The following is an 11,440-nucleotide window of genomic DNA, read 5'->3' as shown; positions in this document are numbered from 1 at the left end:
AGTTTGCTTTTTTAAAAGCCTCCATGCAGGTGGCAGCCATGACCAGAGGCTTTCTGTTTAAGACATTATATATGATTGTTATAATTATGCATTTAAATTTAAGTTATAGAGAAAAATATATTATTTTTGTTTTAATTTACCATTTTTTTTCTAATTTCCTGTTTGTTTGTTTTTTCAGCATCTTTTTTGCTTATTTCAGGTAATTGTATTGAAATTTTTTTTTTCCAATGTCCAAAGTTTTTTGTTTGTTTTTTCTAAGTTGCTCATTGCCTTCTTTCTGTGTTTTTAAATGAAATCAAGTCAATTTTGTTCATGTTCAAAGGGCTTATTATAGGTATGTTTTAAAATAGTTGAAATATTCCATTCACATGATACAGTACTCTTGTGAATCACTGTGTTTACGCAGTCATTGTTGCATGTGACACAGTGGAGTAAAAGACACTAAGGTCTGAGACTCATATAATCCCATTTGCTGCAACCTCTTGTAGTGAGGCTTAAGACTGTTTGATCTCTCTGTTGAGTAACTAACTGCTCTGTCCGCAGGTCCACTCTTAACACTCAGCCAGTCAGCTGTGAGATTAGTCGCTCCGCCACTGTTCTGCCTGCACAGAGACTGGAGCCGACTGCTGAGGCACCGCAGAGAGGCAACATGGACAATAACACCCAGGTTAGTGAAAAAAATGGATTATTGCATTTTCATGAACTTCTAATTCATTACATGTGTTCATATTGTGGTTCAGTTCAGGAATGTGTGTATGGTTGTTTGGTTTTCATTCGAGGTAATATAACTACTTTAAAAATGTTCTTTTACCAGTTTTTGTCATTTTAAATGCTGGAAAAAGTATCTGCTGGCCAAATTCTTGAGTGATTTGTGCTGCAACATTATAGTTTCTTGATAGAAGCCATACGTTGTTTCTGTGAAAAACTAAAATTAGTTGATCACGATCAATCTGCGTCATCATCAGTTTCTATTGTGGCCTTTATAATCTCTGAAAGGGCAAACATTTAAATTAGTTTGCTAAATTTGAGTGAACTTCAGGTTATGTAATTTTTTGGGGTCTGTGCAGAGCAAAATTACAACATATGATCACGGCTTAGGCTCAAAAAACATGACTGAATTATGTAATAACCACCTGATCCCTAAAGCTGTATGTCACCTAACGTATGGCTTGTTAATAATGCATGGTAAACCCCAAAAGAATGCCCGTTAACAATGTGGTTATGCTATGTAATGAAAATCACATGTATATGGCTATTTCTACAATTACCCCCCAATGGAAAAAGAAAAAAAAAAAGCTCAAATCATCGTTATCAATTGCAAGAAATTGCTAAAATGTGACACTAGAACAACCATATTCATGTTATTAGAAAATGATGCAAATTAAAGGGAGAAATGTCCAGAAACTAAATTTATGATTATTATTTATTTATTTTTAATATATTTTTATATTTATTGTTTTTTTTTTAATGTTTGTTTAGTTTTTTTCATTCCCCCCTCTTTTTTGCTATTTTTGAGGCAATTCACTCAGTACCTTTTTAATAATTTTTTTTTGCTAATTTTGGGGTCATTTCTTAAGTTGCTCATTGATTCCCATGTTTTTGAGAGAAATCCTGATTTGCTCAAGCTTGAAAGGGATAAAAAGAGAATCTCAAAAAAAAGAGAAGAAAAATCTCATTAGGAAACCTGCTACTAAGTGGCTTATTAATAAGGAATTCCATTGAGGAATTCCATCGACTACATGTGGACTTTGGAAGAGTTTTCCTGTTGCTTAACATATCAAATAACATCTGTTGTTATAGACAAGGACAAAGGTAACATTGTCTATTATTGGGAAGTGAATTCCAACCAAATGCACTTTGTCATTGCCTAGTCTCAGGGCTCTGACAGCTGGACTGCATTCAAGGATTAATGTGATGCACTAATTTAATGCTGTTGCCCCATAGGGTCTGGGCTCTCTGGGTCAGTGTGTTTGAAGTCTGTTGCTGAATGCATCATCTGGGTGTTTAAAGGTCACAATTCTGGTAATAGTGACTGCCAGCTGAAATAATGTGGTAGTCATGTTTATTTTTACTGTATATCATCAACAACAGCTGAGAATTGGAAATACTAATCACACTCCCTCACACTATGACTCAACAAGACTTAAAGAGTCTACAGCCTGCAAGCAGCTCCACGAGGCTGCACTCAGGCACAGGGGTGCTTTGGGCTAAGTAGTGACATCATGTTCATAGTGTTAATATTCAGCAGGTATAATGTTTACCATTTTTACCATCTTGGTTTTGCTTGTAGGTATACACTTAACACAAAGTACAGCTAAGGCTGATGGGAATGTTGTTAGTTTGGGTTTTTTTGTGACCAAGTTTTTATTGTTTTTTTTCCCTTTTCTTTCATTCAATTAGGAGGTTAAAATTCATATGAAAGTGCCATAACAGAAACTAGAATTCCATAGCTCATCCATTCAGTCATGCACTCACATAAACATTATTGGAATCTGTTCATATATTGAATAAATCAAAATCTGCAAAAATAGATAAATACATCAAGTAAATGATAGATACATCACATATACATAGATATACATAGATATTTAGGGTGAAACCCAAAATAAAAGCAACAGTGTGCTATGTACAAGTCAAGGCATATAAACATAGTAAATAATAATAAAATAAATTAATAAGAAAGTATATACACATACATATACATACATCCACATATCACATATACACACATACATACAAATGCACATACATCATTTTCTAACCTCCATCTCAATTTTGATCATACACTTTATAATGTGAGTTTTAAAAATGTTTGGCCATGAACCAAAGTATTAAACATGATTCAGTTTGACTTGATTATAGCATACAGAGAAGTGGGGGATCTCAAATTTTTCAAGATTACAGGGAATATGAATGCTTGAACTAAGAATTGCAGCATGTCCAAGAGTTATGAAGACATTTTACCCAAAACCACATGGGGGCTTTAGAGGAAAAGTCAAGGGTTCAGTCTGTGGGATACATCATCTGGGAACCATGAAGGGCTGTGCAAAATGTAGTGCAAAAGCAAGTTTTTGTCGGTTTATTTGACATTTAAAAAATGAACATAAAGGAAATGATGGAGTGTATGTGGAGAGCATTGCAGTAAGAGAACGTTTTTTATTATTTACTATTGTTTGTTAGTTAAGTAGTTGTTTATTTGTGTTGATTTCTTATTTATTTGTGTTGATTTATATCTCTTTATGGAAAGTGCAAGGTTCGGCACTGCACACCGCCATCATTGTCAATACCAGCCTCATAGCACTCTGAAGCCGGCCATACATCAAACATTTTTTGTCGCTGATAAATTACAATGTTGGAATAAAATCTTGAGAGTTTGGTTTTTGCAGCTAACCAACAGGTGCTGGTGGTGAGGCAACAAAATCCAAAAATTAAAGCTGAATTGATGAGAATTCTGTTTACATATTCTCCCTTTTATCTTCTGTTTCTAGCATTATGTATTTTTGTGGACATGTAAGGAATTGTGTCATATTTCTTAAAGGATTTTTTTTTAACCAGGGACAGGAGGGGAAATAACCCTCAAAAGTTAGTTGCAGTCTTGCAAAAAGTCATCCTGCAAGATCCCCAGTGTTTGGAAAAATATATAGTATATGACTAAAAATTACATTGTCTTTAGATGTGAAATGGCGTCGGACTTTGGTCTCGTCAAAGTCTTCTAGTGTTAGGCAGAAACTGTATCTGTCTTTTTTGTGAACAGAATATGAATTTTCATAGATTTGACTCAAAGATGATTATTTTTCCATTTGTCTCCTACAGGATGAGGAGGTGATGAAGCAGATTGAGAGGGAGGTGAGAATGCGAGAGGGGGCCAGCAAACTGCTGGCAGCTTGTTCCAGGAGAGAGCAGGCCCTGGAGGCCTCCAAGAACCTGCTAACCTGCAACGCTCGCATTCTGGCCCTGCTCAGCCAACTGCAGAGGATGAGGAAAGCTCAAATCCTTCAGCGGGTGGGACGCAGGTCAGATGGAGTGCAAGGATATTTTATATGCATGGGTTAAGACAAATAACTGATGTATTATCAGTGGAGAGGGATAAAGAGATGTGATTATGTGTTATTGAAGAGCAGAAGCAGGTGAAATATTTGTAGATGTTGCCTTGCCTCCTAACAGCCACTAGAGGTCAGGCAAGTTTACTTTTTCAATTCTTGGAGTCCAGTAATTCCAAAACAAACCTTTGTTTAGTTTATGAGTTTACCAGATTTGTTGTGTTTATAATGCATCGGTGTACAAAACATTATACATATGATTACGAAATTTACAACCATAGGCTTTGTTGTGGTAGACACTTAACATTTTAACCCTTTGAGACCTGAGCAAATTGCCTTGATTAAAAAAGCAGGCTAAGAACAGCTTAACAATAAATGGCCCAAAAATTAGTTACAAGAAACAGTTACAGTTGAAAGACAATTACCTGAAAATAAGCACACAAAACGTGAAAACAGAAAGAGGCAAGAAAATGACCTTAAGAAAATGTGAAAAATAAAATAAAGAAAGATTTTTTTCTGTACATCATTTTAAATGTATAATAATAAGAATTACAAATATATTTTTCTGGACAGTTTCCCCTTTTTTGGATAATATCTAATAGTTTCCCCACAGCTAGTTGCTCATTACCTTTTCCCTGTGTATTCAAAAGAAATCAAACCAATTTTCTCTTGTCCCATTGATTTAAAATGCTTGTGAAAGGCTTCTGAATGCAGCACAAAAAATACTGATGTTGATCAGGGTTCTAAAGGGTTAATGAAATACAATACAATACAAGTTAAAATAAATATCTTTTTGAAACAAAAGATGTTTAATTTTGTTGAGACTGTGAAACAGATGTCTAGATTCAGCTTCAAATTTGTGCTGCTGCTGTTCTGGACTGCACGAGTGTTCCTGTTCCTTTGTCCGTCCCCTGTGAATCCTGAACTGCACAGCATGAATGTATGCATGGGTGGTTGGATAGCTGATCGATTTCTTTGACTGCAGGCCATCTGAAGATGTTGTGCCATGTTTGGGGAAAGTATCCCTTTCAGGTGAGTGTTAAATATCTTGCCACAAATTTATAAAAATGCTGCAACCAAGCTTTTATATTTCTTACCTTATTATATTTACTCTGTAGACCTGCGAATCCCACTGATGTGGAAGGACTCGGAGTACTTCAAAAACAAAGGAGGTAAGTGAGGATGTTGGGATTAGGGGGAAGTGATTGCATTAATGAAAATGAAAAGAGTTAATTGCATTGGAACCTTGTTGACCTCATCATAACACCGAGTTCTTGTGCTGGATATTATTTTTACTTTTATTAAGTTAAGGAATACTTCACCTGAAAAATGATGTTTGTTTGGTGTTTGTATATCAGATACTCACAGTGTGTTACCTTGAATTTGTGTAGAAAACTTTTCTTTTTCCTCTGTGCCTATACGGTGAATGGATAATCCCAAAAAAAAAGGCTAAACATATGTCACAAATGGGAGTAAACAGGGATCATTTTATAAAAAGTAAAGCTATATCAAAACATGCTTTTACAAACTGTCACACAACTCCTGCAGTATAATCCAAAGCCCCTTTTGGACATGCTCTGCAAACCTGAAATTATTTAGACATTACCCAGAGGAGCTGAATGTGAGAACACAATTAAATAGACTTTACACTGCCAGCTCCCGAATACAAAGTCTGTGTAATGTCTGATTGAGCCCATTTGTGAATAGAGCAGGTAATCGTCCAGAGATTTCACAGCAAGCGAGTGGGCTTGTTGATGAAGTTTCTCTCATGCAGCTTGCACGAAACTGGAAGAAAACAAGCATTCACTGATGTAGAAAAAAGGGTCATTTATACAAACTGGAAAGAGATTCAGGAATAGTAAGGGCTTAAGCAGAAATAGACAGACAAATTAAAGAAACGGCATGAGACTAAATTGGCTCTGACCAAATTACAAACCAGCTATTGGACTGCAGTGTAATCTGCATCTTGTCCTGCCTCCTGCACACTCTACCAAGACACTAACCCTCACCTAAACCACATAGAATATTTTCAACCAACACCAGGATGCTAGCAAGATGCTGGCACAGATTATTAAGATTTGGCAAAAGAGGCACATGGTAAGGAGTAGAAAAAAAACATCAAACTCAGATTGGAAGTGAACTCTGAACTCCTGTATGAAAGTTCCCTCGTTCGCATATTACGTCCTTACCTGCAGCGTTTCACCCTGACGCTGCTGTGGCGTATCATTCAGATGAGACAGGTTCCATCTGGCCGTCCGGTGGTGTATAATAACACAAACTGCTCTATCTGGCTGTTTCCAACTGATTCCATCCAAGGGTGTGTCATGTGAACACAAAAGGTGGCTTTTGGCATCAGGATAGCTGAAAGCACATCAAAGCGGCGCTTTTTGACAACTTCGGATTGACAATGTGCTGGTGCTACATGTGTGAAACTTGGTGGCTACTCATAGGCGGGAGTGTTTTGAATGAAGCACTGAGCATATGACGACAAATAAGACATGGATTATACCGCATGAGTTGTGTTTGTAAACAAATATTTTGATGGAGTTGTTATTAAATATGGACCCCGATGACTTCAATTCATGATGAATGTTTGCCTTTTTTGGATTTTTCATTCACCATGGAGGCATGTGATGAAGAAAATAGTTTTCTTCACAAATTAAACAAAACATGCATTGAGTGATTGATATACAAATGGCCATTTTGTGGGTGAAGTATTCCTTTAATTTTGGTTCAAATGCACTGAAAAGACTTAAATTACTGCCAACCATCTCTGGTATCTGTATCTGAGTAAATAACATTACAGGTAATAAACACGTTTAATACCATGAGAATCGAGTGCAGTTTTGACCCTCTTTTTTTCCCTGCAGAGCTGCAGCGCTGTGCTGTGTTCTGCCTGCTTCAGTGTGGCACAGAGATCCGTGACACTGATCTGGTGATGGTGGACAGAACTTTAACTGACATCTGTTTTGAAAACACTATCATATTGTAAGTCACCTTTTTTTCAGGTCTTTTTAGAGGTTCACGTTCAGTTGCAATCCAGTTTTAAGAGTTTTTTTTTTCCTACATGTGTGTAAGCAGCAGCGAGGTGGGTCCAGGATTTGAGCTTCGTGTTGAGCTGTACAGCAGTTGTGCAGTCGAGGATTTCTCCCTGGGGGCTTTAGGACCCAGGAGAGGGAGCCGTGTTGGTGGATCAGTGGGATGCTCCTCAGGGAGAAAGATCCGTGCTGCGTTTGAATCTGCAGCTGTTTGTGGATCCAGTGGAGGAAATGTCGGACCTGGGAGCGAGTCACCGCCTTCATCCCCTGACCTGTCCACACTGTGAGGATGACAATTCTCCCTTAAGCACACACCAAAGGGAACTATTTTGAGTGTCACCCTAATTTTGCCCAATGATTTATGTTTGAAGGGGGCCTAAGTATAACCTGCTGGCTCACACAACACTCAGAATCGAACACGTCCAGGAAGGTTTTAAGACGCATGATTTGTCGCTAGCAGCAACAGGTGAGTCATAAATCCTCTCATCTCTTCTTCTCCCCTCCTGTCCTTTCTCTCCTGCTTTTCTCTTCTCCTCCTGAAAGTTAATCCCTAATTTCTTTGTTTTCCCAGAGGATAATCCATTCTGGTTGCCTCTGTATGGCAATATGTGCTGCCGCCTAGTTGCTCAGCCTCTGTGCATGATTCAGCCAATCATAAATGGCCAGCTCAAGGTTAAGGTGAATTGATTTTCACATACCATCCTGCCTTTTGATTGTTTTTATATTCTAGGACATTATCATTTACTGTATCAAATTACTCCCTGCTCTCATTCAGCTCGGAGAGGACCTTAATTGCTGGGAAAATGTCTACGGCGTCCTCAGGGGGCCAAGTCTTCTTTGCTACCAAAGTCAAGAGGACCCAGAGTCTGAGGACAAGCCATTACTTGTTATCCCCATCAGAAAGGTTAGTTCTAAATGAGCACAGTCTCATGAATAAATAGATGGATTCATTTACGGTTTTGTCCATATTGATTACAATTGACATGCCAAGGCTAACACAGTGCACTGGTAAATTAATGAAAACTTTCCAAGGAGAGGAATCCTGTTCTAATCGTGAGAATATGAAACCTGGAATATTTTGGTCACTTTTATCCTGATTAATTTCTGTCACACTTTCAGATATACTATACACTCTCACTCACCATTATTTAAAAATGAATGTTAGTTAAAGTTAATCCCAGAATAAATGATATCCCCATACTGCAATCATACTACAGATACATAGGCAGTTAAACCCTTTTTTTAGACTTACACCTTATAACATGCAACAAAACAATAGTGCAAATCCAGTGGTGGAAAGAAACCAAGTGCATTTAGTTCATGCCAAGGTTAGGCAAATGTGTTTATATAGCACATTTTATACCCAAAGGCAACTCAAAGTGCCTTACAGATTATTCAAGTCAAAGTTCATTGTAGCCCAGTCACAAAGCATGTCTTAAAGGGTTGTACAAACAGTTATTTCAATTAAATTTCAAATTAAATTTGATCTTTAAAGTCCAATGTCACATATCATAATTTGCCTTGGAGGGCTTTACTACATCCCTTTGTCCGTGGACCCTCACAGCGGTTCAGGAGCCCCCCCCCCCGTGCCCACCCCCACCCCTCCCTCCCCACACACACACACACACACACATTCACACATATTATATGATTCCTATTCTGAGGACTTTTGTGACTTTTGCTGAAGTGTTTTCATTCAACCTAATCACCATAATTAATGTTGACATTGTATGTTTCTGCAACTCACTGTATGTATGTAACATTTGTATATTTGTACAAAATGGATGTGTTTCAACCTTTAATTTCTTTACATTTCAACAGTGCTGTGGTTTATGAGTGATTACGTTTAGGCTTGAGTGTTTTGGCTTAAAGACTTGCTTTTGGTGGCGCAATTGTAGCTAGAAATGCCACCAATATCTTGCTGAAAAACACCCAGTTTTTTGGTCGCACAGTCTCTGGAAGACCCACTGCTGATGTCTCGCTAAATACACCCGGTTTTGGTAGCACAATTGCTGCTGGATATGCAGCCAATGTCTTGATAAGGATCAACTGGTTTGGTGGCACAGTTGTTACTGGAAATTTTGCCTGTGCCTCAATAAAATCAACTTGTTAGGTGGCACAATTTCTGCTGGAAATGGCAACAATGTCTTAAAAAAAAACATTGGTTTTGGAGGCACAGTCACTGCTGTAAATGTTGCCAATGTTTCAGTAAAAAAGCAATTGCTTTTAAAGGCAAAATTGCCACTGGAATGCCACCAATGTCTTAAAAAAAACTTTGGTTTGGTTGCACAGTAGCTGCTAGAAATGTTGCCAATGTTTCAATAAAAATCCACTGGTTTTGGTGGCACGATTGCAGCTGGAAAGGCGGCTGATGTCTCGTTAAAAAGCAACCTGTTTTGTTGTTTGTTGATCTCAAACAGTGGTCTGCAGTGATCTGCAGCTTGGCTGCAATCTCGCCAAGGTCTCACACCATCTACCTTGTGATGGCTACATCAGCTCATATACATGTAATCAGAACTGCGTCACTTTAGGACCATTGAAATTATTTCTATTAGACATACAAATGTAAAGTGTTTGTTGTTGGCAGAAATGCAAAATGCCAACCATTTCTTTTGGGGTCTATGCTGTTTCATATGATGCAACTTGTACTTCTACTGTGACATTTCAGAGGAACATATTGTACTTTTCACACTATGCCCTCAGTCTGACCGCTCTTATTATGAGTAAGTGTTCAGAGTAAGATTGTATATCAGGGCGACCAGTAGCTCAGTTGGTAGAGCTGGCGAGATTTGTGTTTATTTGGTGTGTCCTGCCAAATGTTCCAGATGTAGTTAGCTTTGATTTCCTCTCTAAACTTCTTAAATCAACTCATTTTAAACAACTGTTAAAGGCTCAAAGAGGTACAATTATCTAATATTTCACAAATCAGTTAGACAAAAGGCCAAAATATTGAATACAGATTTGTCTTCCAGAACATTTTTTAAATGATTCTTTTCTGCTGCATCAATAATGTAGTGCGGCCCCAGATTTATCTTGTGACCTTTTGGAGGGGGTCCAACCCTTTGTTTGAGAGCCATTGGATTTACTCATGATATATAAGTTGTAAAAACTAAAAAAGTTTCCATAGTGTAGTGTCATTTTACACAGCTGAGTGAAAAGAGGTTTTTGTCAGCAGCAGATGAGCTTCTGTCAACTGCATACAAAGCTGTTGGATTGTTTTGTCCACAGACACATCAGCTAATAAAATCTCATTGGGGAAATCGTAGCATCAATAACACACCTTTGGTACTTTTTCATGTTTATTCAAGCAAAATTCCAACCACATTATCCAAATAATTAGATGTGGAAATGATTATGAATGTATGTTTTCTCTGTCAGGACACCCTTGTATGTGTGTCAGAGAGAGAGCCCGTCCATTGCCAGAGTCTCTACATCAGCACACAGCTCCAAGGACAGGATGTCACCTATGTGCTGACCACACACACACCTGAAGACATGCAGCGCTGGACCGAGGCCATCTGGCAGCACGTCTATAACATGAGTGAGTAACAAAACTGAACACATATGCAGTCCTCTCTCTAACACTAGCTACTCTTCCAGGGAAGCTGCGGAGGCAATATTTTAGAGGCCTGAGGACAGGTTTTAGGTTTCCCAGAGACACATTATGAGGAGGTTTTGTTTGATCTATTTGTCTTTCAATAAATTTGTTTGAATTTAGGCCATAGGCCAAGATTTAAATGTTTGCCTAAGTGTCACTATAAATTAGTAGATGCTTCATCAAACACCAGAGTTTGATTTGTACTACTGCACATAACATAACCAACACCTTTCTAATACCTGTGTAGTCCTCTAAATGTGTTACTACAGGGAGTGCAGAATTATTAGACAAGTTGTATTTTTGAGGATTAATTTTATTATTGAACAACAACCATGTTCTTAATGAACCCAAAAGACTCATTAATATCAAAGCTGAATATTTTTGGAAGTTGGAGTGGGGCTTTTTTAGTTTTAGCTATTTTAGGAGGATATCTGTGTGTGCAGGTGACTATTACTGTGCATAATTATTAGGCAACTTAACAAAAAACAAATATATACCCATTTCAATTATTTATTTTCACCAGGGAAACCAATATAACAGCTCAACATTCACAATGATACATTTCTGACATTCAAAAACAAATCAGTGACCAATATAGCCACCTTTCTTTGCAAGGACACTCAAAAGCCTGCCATCCATGGATTCTGTCAGTGTTTTGATCTGTTCACGATCAACATTGCGTGCAGCAGCAACCACAGCCTCCCAGACACTGTTCAGAGAGGTGTACTGTTTTCCCTCCTTGTAAATCTCACATTTGATGAGGG

General features: G+C 37.8%; 1 protein-coding gene across 1 annotated transcript; it reads left to right on the top strand.

Annotated features, from left to right (window-relative positions):
* The first annotated feature begins 649 nt into the window (after positions 1–649).
* On the top strand, positions 650–10,627 carry rtknb (rhotekin b). The gene is made up of 10 exons (XM_042509680.1): positions 650–667; positions 3,814–4,013; positions 5,026–5,072; positions 5,159–5,212; positions 6,911–7,028; positions 7,122–7,361; positions 7,450–7,544; positions 7,650–7,756; positions 7,854–7,982; positions 10,457–10,627. Exons 1-10 carry the CDS (start codon positions 650–652, stop codon positions 10,625–10,627), a joined length of 1,179 nt encoding a protein of 392 aa, XP_042365614.1.
* The last annotated feature ends 813 nt before the right edge of the window (positions 10,628–11,440 follow it).

This window comes from Plectropomus leopardus, chromosome 20 (genome assembly GCF_008729295.1).
Source record: "Plectropomus leopardus isolate mb chromosome 20, YSFRI_Pleo_2.0, whole genome shotgun sequence".
NCBI lineage: Eukaryota > Metazoa > Chordata > Actinopteri > Perciformes > Serranidae > Plectropomus > Plectropomus leopardus.
The sequence above is the reverse complement of the archived record's forward strand: the minus strand, read 5'-3'. Positions and strand labels throughout refer to the sequence as shown.

Coding starts and splice junctions, on each gene's coding strand:
- rtknb (XM_042509680.1), top strand. Junction 5,073..5,158: donor GGGGAAAGTATCCCTTTCAG/GTGAGTGTTAAA, acceptor TTTACTCTGTAG/ACCTGCGAATCCCACTGATG. Junction 7,545..7,649: donor TTTGTCGCTAGCAGCAACAG/GTGAGTCATAAA, acceptor TTGTTTTCCCAG/AGGATAATCCATTCTGGTTG.